This window comes from Misgurnus anguillicaudatus, unplaced genomic scaffold (genome assembly GCF_027580225.2).
Source record: "Misgurnus anguillicaudatus unplaced genomic scaffold, ASM2758022v2 HiC_scaffold_26, whole genome shotgun sequence".
Taxonomy (NCBI): Eukaryota; Metazoa; Chordata; class Actinopteri; order Cypriniformes; family Cobitidae; genus Misgurnus; species Misgurnus anguillicaudatus.
The window spans coordinates 1,703,072-1,728,236 of record NW_027395276.1 but is presented as its reverse complement, the minus strand read 5'-3'; the positions used below and the strand labels follow the sequence as shown (position 1 = coordinate 1,728,236).

The 25,165-nt window shown below is 36.2% G+C and overlaps 1 protein-coding gene and 1 long non-coding RNA gene across 4 annotated transcripts in view; one reads left to right on the top strand and one right to left on the bottom strand.

Moving 5' to 3' along the window:
- Positions 1-500: 500 nt before the first annotated feature.
- LOC141362377 (cyclic AMP-responsive element-binding protein 3-like protein 3-A) overlaps positions 501-25,165 on the bottom strand; it is a 36,901-nt gene continuing 12,236 nt past the window's right edge. Inside the window, exons 5-10 of the mRNA XM_073864367.1 lie at positions 24,890-25,000; positions 22,597-22,703; positions 17,192-17,260; positions 16,436-16,520; positions 12,372-12,468; positions 501-2,832 (exon numbers count right to left, since the gene is read on the bottom strand). Of these exons, the coding sequence (XP_073720468.1) occupies positions 2,585-2,832; positions 12,372-12,468; positions 16,436-16,520; positions 17,192-17,260; positions 22,597-22,703; positions 24,890-25,000 (717 nt within the window). The 3' untranslated portion in view covers positions 501-2,584. The remainder of the gene's footprint in view (positions 2,833-12,371; positions 12,469-16,435; positions 16,521-17,191; positions 17,261-22,596; positions 22,704-24,889; positions 25,001-25,165) is intronic.
- Positions 6,998-11,392, top strand: LOC129453380 (uncharacterized). Of its 3 annotated transcripts, none has more exons than XR_012368211.1 (6): positions 6,998-7,258; positions 8,568-8,813; positions 8,948-9,026; positions 9,104-9,259; positions 9,503-9,581; positions 10,837-11,392. It is a non-coding gene; the product is annotated as an uncharacterized lncRNA (long non-coding RNA). The 3 variants fall into 3 exon arrangements; XR_012368212.1 differs by having other exon boundaries at positions 8,568-8,867; XR_012368210.1 differs by having other exon boundaries at positions 8,568-9,026.

Sequence of the window (25,165 nt, the reverse complement as noted above, 5' to 3'; positions counted from 1 at the left end):
GTTTAGATGAATTATAGCAGCAATCGGTATGAACCATTTATCAATTTGCTATACCAACTTTTACCAAAATACAAAAAACTTTTACCAACTTGTACAAAATATGTTTTCCTTCTTTATTAATTCATGTTTAGTCATTTAAATTTGATTTCTCATTAGAATTTTAAATATATTATATTATATGTTTAATATAAAATAAACAAAGAAGAACCCAATAAATAAATAAACATTTAAAACATTACATTTTCGTCATTGCAGGAGTGCAATTTGCTGGTTGTCCTGCAGGTGACCTTGTAACTCTGTTGTCTTTTGATGCACTTATGAATGAACGATTACTCCAGAGCACTCGTAGATCTACGATGATTTTCAAGTGCAACTTAAGTTACGAAGCTTTTGGGAAACAGCCCGTAATTCTAAGATGATTCGTACGATCGTTTTTACGATCTACTTAGCCTTACGATGCTTTTGGGAAACCCGGCCCAGGACAATACCCCTAAATGCATTGAAGCAACTGCCATGTAATTGGTTGATTAGATAATTGCGTTAATGAGAAATTGAACAGGTGTTCCTAATAATCCTTTAGGTGAGTGTATGCTTATGATTAATAATTTTGCACAGTAGGCAATAAATGTTTGCCTATATGACAATAAATGTGGCACACCCAAATTTTCAGATGCACACCCAGAGTCTCTTTTCTGGCTACTCTACCGGTTGGGGTGTACATCACGACAGTCAGTGTTGAGATTGGTCTGTTTTCCGGCGGTCTTTCGCATGCACAAGGTTTACATAAGGAGGAGGAAACAATTGTGTTTGAGGCTCACGATATGTCAAAACCATGTAGAGAACTCATATTATTCATCTATGCCTAGATAAATAGTTTTACATTCTATGCCACCTTTAATCCCGGTCTCAGGTCATTCAGAAATGCCGCTTTGTTGACAGAATCCATTTAAAGTTTGATGAAAACTGCTAATTTCAAAGTAAACATGCCAGACGCATTTAGAGGGTTGTGCATCTGAGCTCTTTAATTATTAAAACAATTATAATGTACTGAACATTGTAAATTTGATCTCATTGATCATTAACTAAAGGCTTTTCAGGTATAATTTTCATTTCAACTGGCGATTTATCATCAAGTTTGTTTCTAACCATATTAAAAGAAAATAAATACAATTTATTCACTTTCTGTTAGCTTGTAAAACTAGAAAAAAAATCAATTCTTAGGTTTTACTAAAACTTCCAGTTATAACAAACTTAAAAGACTTAGCCTGTTCATGCAAAGAGACACATCTTAAACTACAAACATCTAGGCAGGTCGATATGTTCATTAAGAAAGTCTTTTTTTTTTAAATTTGCCTTTAACAAAAATTGAAAACAAACTTCCTCCTTTTTGTCCATGGTTATACTGTATTTTGTAGGGCTTTATATATGAGCATTGCTTGTGTACGGTGTTGTGTGTTCATGCAAACAACTGACCCCATGAGCTGACAGAAACAGAACCCATTAATATTCACCTATCTGCCCCCTTTACATACTGACAGCAGACATCACACATTTGCTTTCTGCACCTAAAACCTGCAAAAAAACACATCCTGCGCCCTTTGCGTAGTACACGAGGTGCGTCATACTCAACGGGTCCAATTATGCACATATTTCAATTGTCAGGCAACAGCTGTGGGTTCACACAGGTGGGATATGAATAGAGAAAGAGCAAGTATCAAAGGAATCAGAGATATAGGCCTGCATGCCCAAACTACGGCCTTTTTCCTAGCAACCATTTGTGAGTTCACTGCTGTTTGTTGTAAAGAAAGTAAAACTGTTTGTGTTAAGCATCACTTACAATTCATGAGCCGTGTTTGACCGTATGAGTCATAGTACTCAAGCGGTCTCTTGCCGATCGAAAGATTGAGATTTTTTCTCAGTGAATGCCAAAGGTTTGTATACAAAGCAAATCAAATCATGTTTGGACCTCTAGTTGGTTTGAATTTGCTGACATTGAGGATTGATATTGGGATTCACATTATCGAACGCTGGTACTGCGGCGTCTCAAGGGTTGCTGAACACCGGTACATTGCGTTCAGCTTAATTCTGCACAAATGAGGGGCGTTGTATGTGCATCAATCTGAATTTATCACAAGTAATGCTTGGCAGGAGCGTTTACTCTTATTGTGATGCGCAGGGCAAGGTTTCGAACATGCCAAAATTGTACTGCTTAGATTTGGAGCAACCTTGCGAAGTATGCGTTTGCGATGCGTATTTCACACAAAACCTACTGTATACGCAGTTCCTTTAATGTGACGAGCTCCAATCTAACAATCGTCCAATAAACTTAGTAGCAGAAGAATAAGTACTTGTTACTTTGAAACAGACAGAAGATCAGTCTGCGCGCAGCTTATTTATCTTTTCCCCCTTTGCGACCAGTCACAGATACTACAACACCAAGGTATACTATTGTGCATTACATAAAACGGCCCCTTAATGGCTCGAAGAAGACTGTGATTGGTCACTTTACATGTCACACACCATCGCCTCCCAGTGGGCAGGTGTTGGCCAGAATAAACTACAACAAACAGCCTAATCAATGACATCACTTCCTGTCTTTTTCAGGGTGAGATAGCCAGCTCAATGTGGCAGGGTGACCGGTGATGGGGTCGCCATGATGATGCTCGTGGTCCTCGTAGCTGTGGTTGTGAGGTAACGGCTCCATGTCAGCATACTCGGGTCTGAGTCGAAGGTTGGTGCGTGGAGATGCCGACACCACGACGTCGCCGCTGACCGCAAACCCAGGCTGCATGCTGTAGACCTCCATTACAGAGCGAAGTGACCTGGACTGAACTGCAGGAAAGAGGGGAGGTAAAAATAGGCACTCATGGTTTTAACAGTGTTGCATTTTCAGCGTGTTCAATCTCTGTGCTGTAGGTAGTGTCAGATTGGGCCGAGGAAAAGCAATGTCAGAATAGGTTTTTATTTGCAGTTATATCAGTGGTTCTCAAATGTTTCGGCATGCACCATGGTGTATCCCATCACGCACCCCCCCAAAGAAAATTCATGGCATTAAACAATCTCAAACTTAGAATTTACATTAAACAAAATATATGAAATGATACAATGCAGTACTGTTGGTTAGCAATATCTTGCATACAGTGTTCGAATTATGTCAAAGATTATGGGGGTCCCCCAGCTAATTTGGTGCTTTATGGGGGCCCTTCGATGCTTATATGAGGTCCGTGACCACTCCAGATCCCCTTCAATTTGAACACTGCCTACATCAGCTCTCGCGCATAAATACAGGACCATACTGTGCCAATACAAATTGTTTGGGGTATACTGGAGACTTTGTTCATTTTCAAGAAATAGCGCACCAAAATAAGACCATGTCTGTGACATCCAGGTAAGGAGGAGCAGGATAAAATATTGGTGCATCCCTTTACTGTAAAATGTGAAAGCTGCTCTTATTTGAAAAAAACTTACTCCAATTGGTAACACCTAAACAAAATAAGGTTTTATAAACTAACATTTTAGGTGGAAAAACTTTGTTAAAATGACTACACTTGGTAACAGTAGCAGCCGGTGACTTCTCTTCCGAGGGACGCAAATTCAAAATATGTGTTGCGTCATGTGAACCATGTGCATCACGCGTCATGTCAAAATACGTGCTTGGTGCACACGCGTCAATAGAGTTTATGATAAAAGAGACCCTCACAAAATACTCGCAAGACAATTACTTAACACTAAACTCTGATTCCGCATGAGATTAAGTGAGTATCTGTCAAACAAGGGCGTCTCTTTATCACAAACCCCTTCGACGCGTCTGCAGCAAAGATGTATTATAACATTACGTGTAATGCACATTCACATGATGTGCCAAACACATTTTGACACGACGAGCCACACACATGACGGGCTAAACACATGTTGTGACGAGCTTCGCATTGTGCCCCCTCGAAAAAGAAGTCACCGGCCCCACTGATTGGTAACCTATAATAAAAAAAATTCAAATTAAACTTTTTACTTAAAGTGAGAACATTAGTTGAGAAAAAAAATTACTATTATTTTTAGGCATCTAAACTTTTACTGTATATTGTGTTGTTTAAACAAAATCTTAATGTTGATTGATTTATATAAATGGTTTGCTATGTTTTTCTTAACTTTAACACTTACGGTATACAGTAGATGTTTTTTAAGAGAAATGCACTGCACTGTAAAAAGTAAAAGATGGATCAACATAAAATATTACTTTATTTGACACTATAATTTTTTCAATCAAAATTATCCCACTTTAAGTTAAAATCTTAATTTAAAAATATTTAAATATTTTAGGTGTTACCGACTGAATTATTTTTTTACATTTGTTTTTTACCTTAAATTTTCACGTAAGTCAAGTTTCAAAATGCTTTCCAGGAATTTTTTCTTCTAAAATATATATATAGCCTACATACAACTATATTAAATAAACAAACAAACAAAAGTGGAGAAAAAAAAACGTTTCATCCTATCTATATTTGAAGAGTTTTGTTGCAAAACTAAATAAATCAGTTTTTAACATTTTTGTCAAAACATGTTTATTAATATGTTATCATGTTATTATTTTGTTTTATGGTGCTACTTAGCTGTATTTTTTAAGTTATGAAGGTTTAAATCAAAACAAACCAACTGCAGTTGAATTTATATTAATTGGAATGAACAACCAAAAAAACGAGATTTCTGAAACATTAAAAAAAACCGTTATCTTGTTTTGCAACGAAACTCTTTTATTTTTTTCTCTGCTTATGAACTCTTAAATATGGGTATTTTTCTTCAAAAAAAACAAAAACAAATTTTAGGAACAGTGTTGTTTTCGTCAACGATGACGATAACGAAATGATTTCGTTGACGCACTTATTTTTTATGACGCTAACGCGACGATGACTAGCTAAAAATGTCTCTTAGGTGACGAAAACATGACGAGACGCTTTCGAGTTTTCGTTGACGAAACGAGACGGAACGAAAATGATTATAAGTCTGACGTTCATAATGCATGTCATTTCTGCCTATTTTGCGTGAAATCAGTCTGTTTTTAGCTCAAACGTATCAGCAATACTGCCGCTTTCTATCCTTGTTTTGGGTCAGACTCAACAGTCTCACTCACGCTCACGCCCACCACCCGGCTGCCGCCATGCCGCGCACGCGCACAAGATTTCAACCAACAACAACAACAACACACCTGCGGCTGTGGCGAGTTCGGAGGACCGTAGCGGTGACGCCAATAAACGGAAACAACGAGATGATTTATGGACATACTTTCAGTATAATCCATCAGACAGAAAAACGGAATGCATATTGGGAGACGATGGTAAATGTGGCCACAAACTAGGTGGGAAGAATATCTCAAGCGGCACCTGAAGGCTCATCACGCTCATATTTTTTAAAGGTAACTAACAAGTCACGCTGTTAACATATCATATACATTCAATTTTACTCGACAATCGGCTTGTGACACATTTCATGGTAAGCTTAAAGGGATACTTCACCGATTTAGCATTCAGCTTTGTATCTGTAGAAACCCGGCAGTATTACTGAATGACCATGTTTCCCTCCCTCATTTCCCCCTGAGAGGAGAGATATCTGCATTTTGGTTCTGCAAAAAAGTCCTCCGATGATGTAATATGACGATTTTTGCATCATCGGAGGACTTTTTTGCAGAACCAAAATGCAGATATCTCTCCTCTCAGGGGGAAATGATGGAGGGAAACATGGTCATTCAGTAATACTGCCGGGTTTCTACAGATACAAAGCTGAATGCTAAATCGGTGAAGTATCCCTTTAAGGTTTTACATGTATCTGCTTGTCAAACGTAAGCCCATTTCCAATACTTTTTGTGGTGTATTTAAATAAGGCAAGGCACGCATTTCTAAACTTTATAAGCGAGGTCTCAGCGTAACACACAAACTCAACATGATGGTATATTAGGCTAAACTTTTTTCTTCATAACTTTTTGTTATGACATGCGCAGAAGGCACACCGACTAAAACAACGGCAAGCCCTCAGGGACAACCTTAATGCACATTTTTATTGTATTAAATACACCACACTTTTTAACCTAAATTCATTGGTTAAAAAATACTTTTTTTACTAAAATTGACTTAAACTTGACTAAAACCTTTTTGCGTTTTCGTCGACTAAAACTTGACTAAAACCTTTTTGCGTTTTCGTCGACTAAAACTTGACTAAAACTATAAATTTTCCAAGTGACTAAAATGTGACTAAAACTAAAAGCATTTTCGTCCAAAAGACTAAGACTAAAACGAAAACTAAAAGGGCTGCCAAAACAACACTGTTTAGGAAAAAGCTGAACTAGTTGCATTTTTGTGAAGAAATTTTGTTAGAGATCAGATTCAGAACGATTATCATACACCGAGTGTAAAATTAGTAAATAACGTTTGGCCTCCTTTTTTTATAAATTGGGTAAGTGGATAATCGCGGTATTGCATATTAACATAAAATTCTTCAGAAACACGTTTTTTAATGCAAATGGTTTTTTTTCTTAATTGAATAAATAACTTGTTAATGATGGGGAAAGACTTAATTGAAACTTGAGATTTTAGACTTTACCAATCAATAACACTTTTTTAAGTTAATACAATTTTTCTTTTTACAATATAGATGTTTTTAAGACGTTTCTAAGAGCTTTAATTAGTTTTAATTAAAATCGAGTTTTCTCATTTGAAACAAGCTTTGAAAAGACGAGTTACATCAACCACATTTACTTTTTGAATAGTGCCTGTTGTGCGTCATCTTGTTATATGACACTAGCACAAAATGATCCGAACATTGTCAGCTATTAAAGCAAAAAGCATTGAAAAAGCTCATTCATGAAAAATAAATGCAGGCAGGGGTGCGCAGGTTTGTGAAGAGCGTTTGGTCTATGATGACTGACATCTGTGACCCTACTGCTTCCTGATTATTGTCATTGTTCAAGTACACAAGAGTTTGAGAACGCGCCAATGGCGCCATAAATCTGTTCACACTCAAAAAATGGGTTTTGTAGCACTGTTCATTATACACAAATGTATTTAGTTACATTAACACATACACATTTATTTTTAAGACAAAATACAAGTGTAATGTGTTATGCTAAATCAATTGGTTATTCACTCTGGTTTACCTAACTACCTATCTTTAAACTAAAGTAATTGGTTTACTTTTGCGATTCAAATACCGGATGTGACGTCATTTAACGACTTCCACGCACGAAGACGGCGCGCAGGTGATGGTGTTTCGGGTAAGTAAACAAAATACGTTTTTTCTTCTATCTTAAAACATTATTGAGGCAACTTTATGTTATGTTGAAGTCGATGGTGTCTGTGTTTAATGGTGATGATTTCACGTCATTTGTGCAGCGGTGAGGTAAAGTGTGTGATTTGTGCGTTTCAAATGTAATGGAGTGCTTCACGCGATCTGTCGTGTGACGTGTTTAAACCGTATTAAACGTGATGTACTCGTGTTTAAACAGTATTAAACGTGTTGTTCAATTTCGGGTCCTTTGTAGTGTTTTATGATAGCAGCAGTGTTGTAAACTGTGTGATTTGTGCGTTTCAAAATGAATGGATTGCTTCACGTGTTCGTGGTGAGTTGAACTTCGATTTTCCGTCGTGTTCCGGTGATAACTTTAGCCATTGAACTTGTTTTACTGGTGAAAATTGTGCTTTTGAAACGTATTTTCCTGTGTTTAGTTAGAGCATTTTCTCAAGGGGTTCTTAAAGTTTATTTTTTGTTGTTACTCTGAATGAATATTTACTTAAAGTAAGTTATGTTGAAATGTAAAATTTGTTATCTAAATTACTAAAACATTAAAGACTGCTGCACGTGCGTTGTGGGGGTTATCATAGATATCATTGTACATATTCTAATTGATATATTCAAGACACGGTATGCTCTATGTGTTCATTTAAGTAGGAATTATGCTACAGATGTAATATTGCATCACGACAAAGGCCAACTTTCACTTGTAGTTTGTGTGCATGGCATGCAGTGCACTGTCATCAGAAAAATGATACTTTGCTCACATGAACAGTCCCTTAAAGAAGAGTAAAACGGTATTTTGCATGTTATCAGGTTGTGATTTCCAATCAAATGTCAATGGGACTTCTATATCACACAAAAACAGAAAACACAACCAGCCTTCACTGAGTGATTTTAAGCCTGGTGTAGTTTCCATTGCTGAAATATTATGAGAGGTCAAAAGTTTTTATGGTGGTGAGGCAAGTGATGCTTTTGTTCATGACTGAAGCCAGATGTGTTTTATTAAAACAGATTATTTAAACTAGAGCATATCACACTTTTTTTGGATAAACTGCATTGTATGTTAAATTCTGTCAGTGCCTATTTTAGTTAGCTGATGATTATCCATTGCTTGAGTTATATTGGTTGGTGCTTTGTTTGATGGTGACTTTGAAAAAACAAGTCCACGGATATGTTGTAAAATATGCTTTTATTTTGTTAAATGGACAATTATAAGTTAATGTTTCTTAACCATACTTACAATTGATTTAAAAAAAAAAAAAAAACTAAATTTTACTTGTTTTCCACAGTCATACCACAATGACTTCTCCAGTCTGGCTAAAAGTTACAAAAGGTGATCCTTCAGTATGCCATTCCTTCTTCAGTGAGTGACCTGTCAAAGGAAATAGAAAAACAATGTAATCTACAAGGACATTTAAGGATGCAGTTCATGGATTCTGGCAATTCGTTTTTAAGTGAAATTAAATTTTCTCAAGCCCAAACCAGCTGGAATTTCCAGTGCTGCTTACCATATAAAAAAAACATGCAACGCTGAGGTAAACTACTGCCCTTACCATCCACAAACGGAGACATCCAAAACACTGGAAGTAGTCAGTGTAATTCTTCTGTCTGAAATTAAAAAGAACAACGAGAAAACATTATGAATGCTGATGGACATTTTTTTTATCAGGAGACATGAGGTTGTCAAGGAATCGCCTTCAATAGCAGATTTCAAAACTAGATGGCCTGCTCTTTTCAGAAGGGAAGAGGTGAGTGAAAAGTTTTGGAGTCATTTATGTTTAACTTTGTTGGCTTTGTGGTAACAATAATTTATTGTGTTTTGTAGATTTGTGCAGAGTTTTAAAGAATCGCAACAGCCCCATTGGTGACTACATACTTGGCGAAGATGGATCAATATTCTGCAAAGCTTATAAGGATCTTTGCAAAACGAGGAGTCGTCAATTGACAGAGAATTAAAAACCTGCTGGTTTCCACAACACGGGTATGAAGAACTGCACTCATTAAAACCTTATAATAAAACTTCTTTTTGCACTTGTGAAATTGGAATTAGAAAGTTTCTGGAACTTGTAAAAAAGAAACAAAGGTACAGTTTAAGGTGTCCCTTTTTTGTTGTTGTTTTCCACTTACATGTTGTATTTTGCATATTAATCTAAAAATAAAGGTAAATGTTTACCTGATATTGTGAATGCTACAATTAATACAATTTTGATATTTACATATTTAGACTGACAACATTGATCAGGCTCCGATCTTTCTTTGTCTACCTGAATGAAGACCTGACCAGTCTAATTAAAGAGTATTTGGTAAGTATATGTGCATATATATACTTTGCTGTATTATCAAGGAATTCAAATGTTGTGGTATCCCAGGTGAAAAAGTAGTACACTTCCATAATGTACTTACAGTGCTCTATTTTCAAACTAATTTATACTTGATATACTAAAAAATATTCTTTAGTACTTTTTAAGATGTACTTAAGATTATCTAAGTGTACTTATTTGTGCTGTTTTAAGACAACATGATTATGAACTAAAATGTGCTTTGAATATACTATCTCTGTTTTAAAAATGGATTAGTTAAAACTTGTAAACTTGAACCCAACTTTCAAAGATGGGTTCAAGTTTACTACGAGTGGTACCTAAATACATTTTTAAAATAAATTTTTAGCACATTTTAGTTCATATTCATGGTGTCTCAAAAATAGAACAGGGAAGTACAATTATACCTTGTTCACACTGTCAGTCTAAATCTGATTTTGGTGGATATTTGAATCCAGTCACATTTAGAAAGTGTGAACGGCCAAAAACCACATGAAATCAGTGTTTTTTCAAATCTGTTTCGGGCTACATCCATGGGTGGTTTAAAATCCTTTTCAAATCGCATTTCTGGAAATCCAAGTCAGTCTGACCGCTCTGATCGCATTTGTGTAGCTTTTCGGTTATGTCATGCTGTTGCGTCACGTAAAACATAAACACGTCAGATGTTGAAGCAGATTGTCGTGCCAGTGCAACGTCATTGCCATAGAAACATTGCAGATAATCCAGAAAACGGCAGAACGCTACAGGACGCACAGAACAGTTGTGATCCACAATATGGACGAGTTTGTCAAATCGGATATGCCCTAAAATCTAATTTAGACTGACATTGTGAATAATGTACAAGATGTTCGTAAGATTATGTTGAGAAGTGCAAAATAATAATTTTTAGTATATTACGTACAGAATTGGTGCATGAAAATAGAGCACTTTAAGTACATTATGGACGTGTACATTTTCATCTGGGATAACTTTTTATTTTATCTCATCTCCATGGTATTTCAAACCTACGAGTTTCTTTCTAATGCAGAAAACAAGGTATAATAATGTTGGTAAGCAAACAATACTTGTCCTCTTTGACTTTTTGCCTGTTGTACATTATGGAATGAGACCGTTCTTAAAATACTTCAGTTTTACAGAATCAAGTGATGTGGTTTTGAATAACATTAAATGGTAAATAAGAGATTTTCTGAACTTATTAATAAACATAAAATAATTGTATCATTGTCATGCTCACCTGCAGGATACAGATGCACCCAGTACCCAGGAGGCGTTCCAGAAGATGGTGATGGGAGTCCTTGTTGTAAAAATGTATGATTCAGACATCGAAGACAGCCCAGCAGATGTTGGAGTATTATTGAAGGGATTAAGAGTTCTTGGACCTCAACAACATTGTGTATGCGACAACCATGCTGAATGGACTGATATATGCACTGAAATTGAGCTACTTTCCTGAATTCAGGTACACTTTTGAAGTATTGCAGTTGTTGTTTCTGGAGCTAGATGGGAAGTAACTATCTCATAAAGTTCAGACGCTGAAGACCAAGCCTTTTGCAGATGTTTTGAGAAAGGAATGTTTTAATATTTCATATGTAAATGCCATGTTTTTGAAATGGAGTTTTCGTGCATTTCATTTGTCAGTTACTGTAAACATTTTTTAATGTTGTTATAAGGTTACATTGTAATATCCAAAGTCCTTAAAAACTTTGCAAGCTTTTCAAGTTGATGAGTGCATCTCATTTGTTGGTATATCCTTTACGGTATCTGTAGTTTAAGTGCAATAAACATGGCTTGAAGAACTGGTGTATGAGATTCTTTTTTTTAATAAAATGAATGCTATATAGAGTTTATTACAAAAAGTATATTTTTGTGTGTGATGTACTTGAAATAGACATTGTTGTGTTAAAGTAACTAAAAGTAATTGGATGGAACCACTGTCCACAATGTAATTGAGTTGTATGAATAAAATACTCTTGAGTTGGACAAGCAAAAAATATTTGATTCGTTTGAACAAGTTAAACACATGTTCAGAGAACGTAACAATCTTAAGTTATGGATAAGTAACTAAGATAATTTTGTTGAACATTACCACTTCACATTAGTTATTTATTATTCAATTGTGTTGGTGCAACAAAAGAATTTGGCATTGACTGAAAACAACCCTTAAATGTTAAAATAAATTAACTGGGTTGTGTGGAACCACTGTCCACAATAAAATTGTGTTCGTTTAAAGTATCATTTTTTTGAGTGCACTTCAACGTCACAGTCTTTAGCACTTTAGACTGGTCAAGAAAACCTGAAAGTAAATCAGGTCAGGCCTTCGTAAGACCTTCCTGTATATAAGTCTGTATTGTAAGTCTCATTTAACAAAATTGCAGCGGCTTTTATGCTTAAGTTTAAAAGGGCTAAAAGGGCTTTTTTACTTCCATAATTGACCATGTACGTCAACAGAGATCATGTTAGTAGATTAATCGTATTGTTAAAAGCTTGCATGACATTTACAAAGACAAAAAAAACATAAATTCACTGGAATATCAAATGCACAGAAAAGCCAGAAATATGTATAAAATCTGTTACACTGTCAGAAAAAAATGATAAAAATGGTCCCAATGTGTATAGATTTGGTACCTTTGAGATACTAATATGAACTCTTTAGGTGAAAAGCTGTACTTTTTGAAATGGCACCGCCCTACTGCAACTAGAGACCATTTTAACTATTTTTTCAAACAGTATATCATATTGATTTTGAGAGCTCGTTCAGCTGAATGGTGCATTAACCTTTGGCAGTGCTGAAGTCCCCGGGGTTTGTGCTCCTTCTGTGAAAGCCAGGATGAAGGTTTGGCATCACAATGAGAGAGAAAGAGAGAACCAGTACCTGAAACACAATAAACAGCTCTCTGAATATATAGGTCAGCTTATGACCCATATCACTAACATGTGTTTACTTCCATCAGTACTTTCATTACAACATATTAGCCTTGTCCTCTTTCTGTTCTGTTTGATCTCTACAGCGCAGACTCACAAAAAATCTTTTCATGTAGATGTAGAAAAAAATCAATGTATATTCTTTTAGAAATAAAGGTAGAGAAGCGGTCACTGGGGTGGTAACCTTTTAAAAAGTATCCATTTGTACTTGTAGGGTGCATATTGGTACCTCAAAGGTACATATGAACAGTTTGGTTCCAAAACGCAATAAACGCCATTTTTGAAAAAAATGAGTTACTGTCAAAATCAGTATTATATCAGGTCAGTATTTAAAAGTACATTTTTAATCTTACGCAAAATACAATATCCGTGTTATTCTGTCATTTTTTCTCCCAAAACGCAATAAACGCCACTCCTCCTTTTCTACAGAATGCAATAAATCCGCTCCACAAATACAGCGCACCATTCCACGCATTGTGAACAAACAATGGCGGCGCATTGAGTACAAGTTTCCTCATCTACTTTGTACTTCGTGATCAACAAACAAACAAAAACAAAATAATAATTTAATAGCATTGATAAACTTGTGGTTTTCTGTGACGGGAAAGAAACGTAAGCCATCAACATCTAATAATTTACACAAGAGGCACTCGGGTCAAGTTTCTGTCATGCTAACACATTGACCCCAGTGGATCTTATGAAAAACTTTCCATAATTTTACTCAAAGTCAACGAAAATCGAACTGAACCAAAACATTTTACAGCTGATCGCTGTGAAAAATGTTATGCGACGACATCAAGCATAACCGCAGCAATGACAGTGATCTTAATATGACAAAGTAAGTGTTTTTATTAATGCCATTAATGTTAGTTGTGTGTACAACTGTTCAACTAAATGAATATAACATGGCAAAGATGAATGCACATTTGTATACTGATTCAATAGATTTATAGCATTTTGAAAAAAAAAAACTTGTCATGGATTTATTGCATTTTGTGGAAAAATAATTTGTTTTTATAATAAATCTTTGAAAATCAAGTTATGGATTTGAATTTTTTATGTTTTTATAACCTAAAGATGCTATGGGAAAGTTTGTAACAGAAAATAGTGGTGTTCATCTTGTCACTTTCTTGGTATAGAAAACAAGTTTTTACCGAAATTTGTCAAAATGGATTTATTGCGTTTTAGAACCAAACTCTTATGTTATTCTGTCATCTTTTCTTCCTTTTTTTCCAAACCGCAACAAACGCCCTCCTTCTCTGCATAATGCAATAAATCTGCTCAACCAATCAGAGCGCACACAAGGTGGCATGTTAAATACACACAGAATCCTAGTTTTCCTCATCTACTTTGTACTTCGTGATCAACAAACAAACAAAAACAAAAGAATAATTTTGATGGCATTGATAAACCTGTGGTGGTTTTCTGTGGTGGGGAAGAAACGTAAGCCATCAAAATCTAATAATTTATGCGAGAGGCACTCGGCCGAAGGAGAAATGATGGCTGTTGCTTGTTCTCCCGACAGCATCAAGCTTCTGTCATGCTAACACATTGACCCCAGTGGATCTTATAAAAACTTTACATTATTTTACTCGAAGTCAACGAAAATCGTAGCCTGGTTAGCCAGACCTACATCAAGATGTAAGGTCTGGCAACTCTTCACACAAATGGCTCAATGCAAGGGTCGGGATATAAGGTTGTCCCTCAAAATGCCTCTGCACGCAATAGGATAGCGCTATGACCAATCAGAGCAACGAAGAAGGTGACGTATGAGTCCCATGCGTTTCCCCACCAGTGGAGCTAATTGGTATATCAAACTTTTACCGTAACCAGTCGGCAAAACTCCAAACAAATCTTTCTTGCTTAAAAAGGACTTCAGTAGGGTTATTTGCTCTTCACTCAAAGAAAAACATAAGTCTAAGTCCTCCAGAGTCGCGGCCAAAGCCGATTCAAAAGAAAGCTGTTCGCCCGCAGCAGCAGCCATTCTTTGTTTTCAAGTAGGAACCGTCGCAGGCAGCTCTGTCGTCATCATGTTAAGCCCGCCCCACAGACGCTACACACGATGTGATTGGCCTGACCAAATTTTGGTTTTTGGAGCTGTTAAGTGTGTTGTGAGTGCCTAGACTAAACCCTGGCAGCAAATATATTTTGCGGCCGCTAGGGTGCGTCTAGATTTCTAGGCTACGAAAATCGAGCAGGACCAAAACATTTTACAGCTGATCGCTGCCAAAAAAAGTTCAGCGACAACGTCCCAAGAATTACAGCAGCAATGACAGTGTTCTTAATATGACAAAATAAGTGTTTTGATTAATGCCATTAATGTTTATTTTTTAATCAATGTATACTACTAGTCAACTAAATAAATATAACATGAATGCAAATTATTTTAAAGATTCAATAGATTTATTGCATTTTAGGTAAAAAAAAACTTTTTGCAGAAAAAAATCATCAGTTTTTATAATAAATCTTTGAAAATGAAATTATGGATTTGATTTTGAAGGTTATAACCTATATATGAAGAGTTTGGTTCCAAAACGCAATAAACGCCATTTTTGAAAAAAATGAGTTACTGCCAAAATCAGTATTATATCAGGTCAGTAGTTAAAAGTAAATTCTTCATTTTACGCAAAATCCAATATCCGCCGTGTTATTCTGTCATCTTTTCTCCCTTTTTTCCCAAAATGCGACAAACGCCACTCCCCCTTTTTTACAGAACGCAATAAATCCATTTCTGATATTACAGGCCACCGTTCACGCAATGTAAACAAACAATGGCGGACGCGCTGAGTACACGGAGTCCTGGTTTTCCTCATCTACTTTGTACTACGTGATCAACAAACAAAACAAAATAATACTTTAATTGCATCGCTAAACCTGTGATGGTTTTCTGTGATGGGAAAGAAACGTAAGCCATCAGCATCTAACAATTTCCCTGAGAGGCACTCGGGAGACGGGTGCTTGTTCTCCCGACAGCATCAAGCTTCTCATGCTAACACATTGACCCCAGAGGATCTTATGAAAAACTTTCCATAATTTTACTCAAAGTCAACGAAAATCGAGCAGGACCAAAAACATTATACAGCTGATCTCTGTGAAAGACGTTAAGCGACAACGTCAAGTAACCGCAATGACAGTGATCTTAATATGACAAAGTAAGTGTTTTGATTAATAACAGTAATGTTTATATTTTTAATTAGTGTGTACAACTAGTCAACTAAATGAATATAACATGGCAAAGATGAATGCACATCTATATAGGCTATTGATTCAATAGATTTATAGCATTTTGAATAAAAACTTGTCATGGATTTATTGCATTTTGTGGAAAAAATAATCCGTTTTTATAATAAATCTTTGAAAATCAACTTATGGATTTGAATTTTTTATGTTTTTATAACCTAAAGATGCTATGTGAAAGTTTGTAACAGAAAATAGTTGTTTTCATCTTGTCACTTTCTTGGTATAGAAAACACGTTTTTACCAAAATTTGTCAAAATGGATTTATTGCGTTTTGGAACCAAACTCTTCATATATATATATATATATATATATATATATATATATATATATATATATATATATATATATATATATATATATATATTCGTACCAATGTGTTATTCTGAGGTATTAATATGAACTCAGTGTTATCTTCCATGTTGACAAAATGATGTAATAACAGGAAATGATGAAGTGAGGTTTTTATCCATGCTGACACCACTTATAATAATCTCTTTTCCCCGGATAATGTGTCACTACAGATTTCATTTATTTCGTTTTGTACATGCACCTCTTTTCTGTTTTGTCCAACTCTTCCCTTTGAACATTTCCTTTGATATGTTTGACTGTTGACTCATTCACAGCTCTGTTCTGTCTGTCTGTCTTTGTTAGATCAAAGCATTGTGTTGGTATCTTACCAGAATGCAGGTGCCAGTTTGAGCAGGTTTACTGTAGCTGTTCATCACTAGAGCCTGCAGTCGACGTAACTGCTCCATCAGAGACCTGAGAGAGAGAGAGAGAGAGAGAGAGACTGGTACTCAATACATGTGGTCATTGCGTCATTTTGTCTGAAGTTTTACCTTTGGTCTTTTCAGTCCTCCTCCTTGTGTCTAACAACACTTTAATCATAATGTAACCACTGTAATTCAAAGCATTCATATTTGTGACCCTGTCTGTGATACCCGAGCCAATTCTTATGAAGTGCGTATGTGGAGTCGTGCAATACATAAGCCAAATTCTATTTTTGCATGCACATGATATGCCAGTCCTTCCCGTTCAATTAATACAGCACATCTTTTCATGTCGTTTTATGTATTGGTTTCTTTTTATTTTTCTGTCTTACCATTGTCGCTTGGGTTTTGGTTTAGTACAACTCTTGTTACATAAAATTACATCCTAACCCAAACCCCAATTCTAACCCCAACTTCAAGCTACCATAGTTTAAAAATAGAAAAAAACATGAAGAAACCTCTGACATCCTAAAGAAAATCCCAAATCTAACCCCAAATCCAATCAACAATGGTTTTTACAGATTGGGTCACATATGTTTTCATTGCACAGACACTTTAAATGTTTTACTTCATAATACATATGTACATATATAACCCACATTTATACAGTAAAGCCATATCTGAGCAGGGTATATCTAATACTATACTGTAAACTAAACATACATGTTGGTCTTTTCCAGCTGTAGGACTTTTTTGTGTAGCTCCAGATTTTGTTGGCTGCAGGCAGACATCCTAGATGAGATAAAACGGCATAATTAATCACGCTGATCAATTTAACCTACAAACACAAGTCACTAACTAAACACTAAAATAACCAAGTAAAAAATAATCCATCAGCTTAACCGTTAAATCATAAATTCAGCTGTATGTTTTCAATGCCTACATGTATGTTTGTTTACCTACAGTAAGTGTTTAGTGTAGCTCGGCTGGTATTGCGTTAGCAGCTCAAAGGTCGTGGGTTCGATTTCCAGATAGCACATATATACTACAAATGTAAAACGCATAACTTTAATGCACTGTAAGTCTGTTTGGAAAAAACATCTGCAAATGCATAACTAAATGCTGCACACTTAAAAGTCCACTGTGTGGATTTTTAGTGGTGAGATTGTGAATTGCAACCAACTTCACATGCAGCTCACCTCTCCCTTTCAAAACGCGGTAGCTGGCACAGGACAAACGTGTCATTGTCTGAGACAACATTTTGACAAAACACGCTCAATCCATTTAGGGCTACTGTAGAAACATGTTGACGCAAAATGGCGACATCCATGTAAGAGGACCCGCAGTGTATGGAGATAAAAACGTCTCATTCTAAGATAATAAAAACAATAGAGTTCATTTATAAGGTCTTCATACAGCACTGATAATATAGTTATGTATAGATCTTTTCAAAATTTGCACAATGCACCTTTAAAAAAAATAAAAAAAAATTATGTTGTTAAAACAATATGTTCATATGAGCCGTGTGTTTGTTCACCTTTGACAACAGCCAGAAAGATAATTTGCTCAAGAGTTGTAAAACAATACTCAAATTTGAAAACAGTTCTTCGTATGACACTAGAAAAAGGCCGTCCGGCTTCTAGTTTTCCGATACTTTGATTTTATAAACATTTTGAATTTGCCGCCTCCTCGCCTCCAAAAACCATGATGCGGTAAAGTGTCAATGCCACCCATACTGAGAAATCTCAGCGGACCATATTTCTCAAATTATATTTTTGCATACTAAGGTTTTTGACATCATTTCACATATTGATTTTTGCATACTATATGTGACACTGGACCACAAAACCAGACGTAAGGGTCAATTTATTTTATTTAAGACTAATGCACCCCAAAATAAGCTTTCCATTCATGTATGGTTGATTAGGTAGGATTATATTTGGCCGAGATATAATAAAAATCTGAGGGTGCAAAAAAATCTAAATATTAAGAAAATCGAGTACAAATGAAGTCCTTAGCAACACATATTACTAATGATAGATACATTTTTGATATATTTACAGTACACTGTAAAAAAAATCTGTAGAAATTGCAGCTGGGTTGCCGGTAACTTACCGTAGATTTAAATTTATGTAATTTACTGGCAACATTTTGTTCAAAGTTAAATGAACATTAAACATTTACAAGTCTTTGTCTTTACAGAGTAAAACTAAAAAAAAACAGCATTAAGCAAAACATTCTGGGAAACAAAATCTGAAGCAAAAACAGAAAAAGGTTGATGATGATTTCTGGTTCCCAGAATGCTTTGCATGAGGCTGTTATTGTATAGTTTTATTCTGTAAAGATAAAGACTTGTTAATATTTAAAATGTATTTAACTTTGAACAAACTCTTGCCAGTACTTAACATAAATTTAAATCTACGGTAAATTACCGGCAACCCAGCTGCAATAACATTGTAATTTCTACTGATTTTTTTATTTGCTAAATATCATGATCTTTACTTAAAGGGACTTAAAGGGATCTTTCACTTAAAGGTGCAGTGTGTAAATTTTAGCAGTATCTAGTGGTGAGTTTGCGAATTGCAACCAATGGCTCAGTTCACTGCTCACCCCTCGCTTTTGAAACGCATAGAGAAGCTACAGTAGCCGCCACCGGACAAACATATCATCTTCGGAGACAACTTAGTAAAAAAAGTTTGTTCGCTAAGGGCTTCTGTAGAAACATGGTCGCACAAAATGGCGACTTCCATGTAAGGGGACCCTCTGTATGTAGATAAAAACGTCTAATTCTTAGGTAATAAAAACATAATAGTTCATTATGAAAGGTCTTTATACACCCCTGATCATATAGTTTTGTATAATATTTTGCATTTCTGTCAAGAGATCCTTCCAAAAAAATTACACACTGCACCTTTAAAGGCTGATATTACGCAGCGCCCGAAAATAGTCCCCTTGGTATCTTTCAATAGCAGAGGACCATTTTCGGCTGTTGCGTAATATCATTGCGCCTGCTGCAGCCATGTTACGGCAGCAAAGTCCTTGATTATTACGCTAGAATGAGAGTATAGTTCCTAGCCATATCGGACTAGAAAATCCCAGCTTTTAATTTTCCATCGGTCTTAGTACAAAATGTAACTTCAGAAGAGTCAAGTTTTAAATAGGAAAATATCTAAACTCTTTGGTCATTTTTAGCGCAATGCTAATGGTCTAATCCGATTCAATGGATTATGCTAAGCTATGCTAAAAGTGCTAGCGTCAGACCCATAGATCGGCTGAATGGATTCCAAAATGGTTAAAATCAAATGTTTAACTCTAGGAGAGCTAAAAAATGAACCTATTTTGAAAAAAGCGGAGTATCCCTTTAATATACTAGTATAAAAAAGCTTGAGCCATGCAATGCTATTGCTACAAATATATACTTGTGTTTAATGACTACTGGTTTTATGGTCTAGGGACACATTTAGTATGGAATTAAGTGATTAAAGACATTTAAGGATATTTTTATCATTTTTGGACCAGGACTTTACAAGCAAATATGGAGATTAAATGTCATTAAGTGATTCACCTACAGTATATAACCACAAAATTTGATATTTTTATATTTCAAGCAGACTCAAGTGCATTTCCCTGTTGGGAAACCATTACATTATCTGCTAAGCAAACTGAGAAGTTTGATCAAGGCGCTGTTCTTTTATTTTATTTTAGGTCAATCAAAAAAGAAAGAGATGCTTACAACTATAATTAAGTGACATTTCTCTAGATGCGAAGGAAGACCGAGGTAAGTGTGTGACATTTTGTTTGTAATGGTTTTTGTAATGGTTTGTTCCTGCTGATGTCTGTTAGCGTTACACACTATGTGTACGTCCATGTGACCTATCAGAACTGTTCTAAAGCAATTGACTGTGGCACTTTCACTGATTGCATGATGTATGCACTTCTCTCTGTGAAATGAATTTGTCCTTTGGACAGATAGACCCAGCGTATTTTTCTAAAGGCCAATTTCAAGCCTGAATTTTGTGTGTTAGTGGGTTCTAAAAATTTTCCAGGAATATTATTCCTTTGATCACAGGCTAAGATAAGTCCAAGACTGGATTTTTTAATGACTTTCAACCTCAATTTCAACTTCTTCAGATTTACTTTTAATAATGTGTTTTACTTTGATGTAATATTCATTCGGTCATACTCTACCTCTCTTTATTTGTGCCAGTAACAGGGTATCTGAGGTTAGTGCATTATAGATGTGACATTTGCAGTAAAACTCGAAGTATAATTTCTCATAAAATGCACAAATATACACTCACCTAAAGGATTGCTAGGAACACCTGTTCAATTTCTTATTAATGCAATTATCTAATCAACCAATCACATGGCAGTTGCTTCAACACATTTAAGGGTGTGGTCCTGGTCAAGACAATCTCCTGAACTCCAAACTGAATGTCAGAATGGAGAAGAAAGGTGATTTAAGCAATTGTGAGCGTGGCATGCTTGTTGGTGCCAGACGGGCCGATCTGCTCAGTTACTGGGATTTTCACGCACAACCATTTCTAGGGTTTACAAAGAATGGTGTGAAAAGGGAAAAACATCAAGTATGTGGCAGTCCTGTGGGCGTAAATGCCTTGTTGATGCTAGAGGTCAGAGGAGAATGTGCCGACTGATTCAAGCTGATAGAAGAGCAACTTTGACTGAAATAACCACTCGTTACAACCGAGGTATGCAGCAAAGCATTTGTGAAGCCACAACACGCACAACCTTGAGGTGGATGGGCTACAACAGCAGAAGACCCCACCGGGTACCACTCATCTCCACTACAAATAGTAAAAAGAGACTACAATTTGCACGAACTCGCCAAAATTTGACAGTTGAAGACTGGAAAAATGTTACCTGGTCTGATGAGTCTCAATTCAGAGACATTCAGATGGTAGCGTCAAAATTGGCTGGTGGTGTAATGGTGTGGAGGATGTTTTCTTGGCACACTTTAGGCCCCTTAGTCCAACTGGGCATCGTTTGAATGCCACGGCCTACCTGAGCATTGTTTCTGACCATGTCCATCCCTTTATGACCACCATGTGCCCATCATCTGATGGCGACTTTCAGCAGGATAATGCAGCATGTCACAAAGCTCAAATCATTTCAAATTGGTTTCTTGAACATGACAATGAGTTCACTGTACTAAAATGGCCCCCACAGTCACCAGATCTCAACCCAATAGAACATCTTTGGGATGTGGTGGAACGGGAACTTCATGCCCTGGATGTGCATCCCACAAATCTCCATGAACTGCAAGATGCTATCCCATCAATATGGGCCAACATTTCTAAAGAATGCTTTCAGCATCTTGTTGAATCAATGCCACATAAAATTAAGGCAGTTCTGAAGGCGAAAGGGGGTCAAACACAGTATTAGTATGGTGTTCCTAATAATCCTTTAGGTGAGTGTATATAACAATCCTTTCCCAAACCCGAATAATAGAGTTCCTAGATATAGAATAATAATAGAGTTAAATAGAGTCTATTTAAGATAAAGGAAACTTGCATACATTATGGATGTGACTAATAAAAGGACACATGTTTTTAGGGGACAACATACTTTGTAGGAATTTTGTAAATTTTTCTTTTTTTATTTATTCTTCACGCCATTCCACCATCTATGGCTATAGACGGTTTCATCGGACGCGCATGCAGTGGGGGGTTTGGCTAGGGGACCCCCATAATCATTGATCATAATTCAAAACACTGGTCTTAACCCACAGAGTAATCTTGTACCATATGAGTTTAAAAAACAGATTATTACCAACAAATTATATTTTTTGCTATACTGCTTTTGTAAAAAAAATTACAGTGCATTCATGGTACTGTAAACATATTATCGTTGTGTGTTTCCTAGACCCATAAACTTTTGCAGTACAAACACAATGCTCAAGCTACAAAAACACTATTGGTTGTAGCATAGCATTCAAGCTATACATTTTATTAGTTTGTGTGTTCCCTGGGAACTGAACTGAAACCTTTGGGCCACTAAGCGCAATGTCTAAGAATTGGGCTACAGAAAGACCCAATTGGTTGGCAATCAACACTAATTTTTTTTTATTAAGAGAGCGATATACAACTGGGCCACACAGTTATATTCACCTTCCCTCAAGTCCGTCAACATATTCCTTTTTCTTCTTCCGACTTTCCTGTGCCGACTGCTTGTTCCTGATTTTTCTTCGAATCTTCTTTAGAATCTTTTCTTCATACTAATCAAAGCATGACAGACGAGCAAATTAAAATCCCAAGGTTGAATTTCATCTATTTCATTACCGAATGTTTTTTGATGTGTATTTCAAAAAGGTCTGAAGCGGATGCGATGGGAATCTAAATGAAATCCACTTGATTACGGATGTTATCTTTTACATGTGAAGAAAGCAAAAAATCCATGTTTTTAAGATAAAGGGAAGATGTTACTTTGACAAAAACTTCCTTTAATCATTCTCATCAACAGCCTCTCCCCCGGCGAACAGATGGGTGCATTTGCTATTTAATCAACGTGGCCATGGACGTGAAAATGATAATTGCATCAGGCTGAAACAAAAACACTTGCGATGAAAGGGTCTTATGAGTTTAAAAGGAACATTTGTGACAATGTTGAAACCTAATAATGAGCTATAAAAGATGCAAATGTTGTACTCTGCTCCCTGAAGATTGGCACACCAACGCTTCATAACCTCCAAGGTTATTGCCAGAGGCTAAATCAAACATCTATATTTTTTATTTATAAAGGGAACATATCATGAAAATCTGACCTAGAACCTAGAAAATGTGAAAAGTTCAACCCAGTAACTTAGTTTTGGTAAACTAATTTCTGCAAGCATGTGAAAAAATAGCTCATTGAAATTTGGCTCCCCTTGTGATGTCAGAAGGGGATAATATCGCCCCTTAATCTGCACTATCCAACCACGCACTGCCATTTAGCTGTAGCCTCTTATGGAATGGCTGAAATTCCACAAGGGGGCGTGTTTGTTCCTCAGATGTTGCACAATAAACGTGACATCCAAATTTATTAATAAAAAATCGTGAGATTCGAACGAATGTCTGTTGGTGAACTAATTGTTTACAGTATTTATATCGTAATTCGGTCAGAAACGTCAAGATTGTGAGATGAACAAATGGTTTTGGATTAAAAGTCCTTGGACTTTGGGGGATTTATGAACAATTTGTTTTGGACAATTTCACTGAAGCGGATAAAGGGAAGATTTTGAAGGTAAGTAAATATCCTAAATCGGCGCCGCCCGGTTCAGGTTACTAACAACTAGATTACAGTTTTATGACTGCTAAAAATCATATTATGCTTTGTGTGTGCGCTTAATGGAATCCCGAAAGTCTAAGCTTTCAAACGATGTGCCGCATGACCGTATTTTTTGAAGATTTAATGCTTCAAAGTTACAATGACGTTATGCAGCCTCACGTGCATAGGAGGGGGTTTGCCGTGTACGGCAGTGTTCCTTATCAGGTTAAAGGGAATGGGAGATGAGATTCTTGGTTTATAACACACATTATGCCCAAAACAAACCCATGACTCATTAAAGGATTAGTCAATTTTCTTAACATAAAAATCCAGATAATTTACTCACCACCATGTCATCCGAATGTTGATGTCTTTCTTTGTTCAGTCCAGAAGAAATTATGTTTTTTGAGGAAAACATTGCAGGATTTTTCTCATTTTAATGGACTTTAATAGAGCCCAACATTCAATACTTAATTCAACACTTAACAGTTTTTTTCAACAGAGTTTCAAAGGACTATAAACGATCCCAAACGAGGCATAAGGGTCTTATCTAGCAAAACGATTGTCATTTTTGACAAGAAAAATAAAAAATATGCACTTTTAAAGCACAACTTCTCGTCTAGATCCGGTCGTGATGTGCCAGCGTGACCCCACGCAATACGTCAGGACGTCAAGAGGTCACAGAGGACGAACGCGAAACTCCGCCCCAGTGTTTACAAGCGTCTTGAAAGAGGACCGTTCCTACATTGTTGTATGTCAACTAATACTAATTAATGTCTTTGTGTCAGTTTATTGTTTACAATGGTCCGCAAATGTGCGTTTTATATATGTAACACGTGACCTCCCTACGTCACTACGCATTTACGTTAGGTCGCGCTGGACCGGACCTAGACGAAAAGTTGTGGTCCTGGAATGTTTTCCTCAAAAAACATAATTTCTTCTCGACTGAACAAAGAAAGACATCAACATTTTGGATGACATGGTGGTGGGTAAATTATCTGGATTTTTCTTTTAAGAAAATTTAATATTCCTTTAAGAGAATATGTACAACCCTTTTTCCCGTCGCTTAACTAGCAAAAGTAAATTCGGACATGCCCTAAATAGAACTGCACCATGCACTTTAGTTTAGATCATTAACATAGGGCCTATAGTTTTTACCTTGTTAAGAGGCAGTTGACTGGAAAGAGAGACTCCTTCTTTAGCTAAAAGTTTCTTCTCATCCTCGTTGAGAATCAGCTCTTGCTGAGATTGCTGGTCAGATGGTTTGGACTGGAAACACAGACACATAAACATTACAAAGGCTGCACAAATACATGTTGGTACAGTAAAGTCTGAATGTAAGGGGCGTGCACACCAAGGCGCTTAAACATGGCTGTATGCCACTGTCTGCGCTTGCCAGTTTTTTTCAGCTGAACGCTTTGATACATCTGCTTT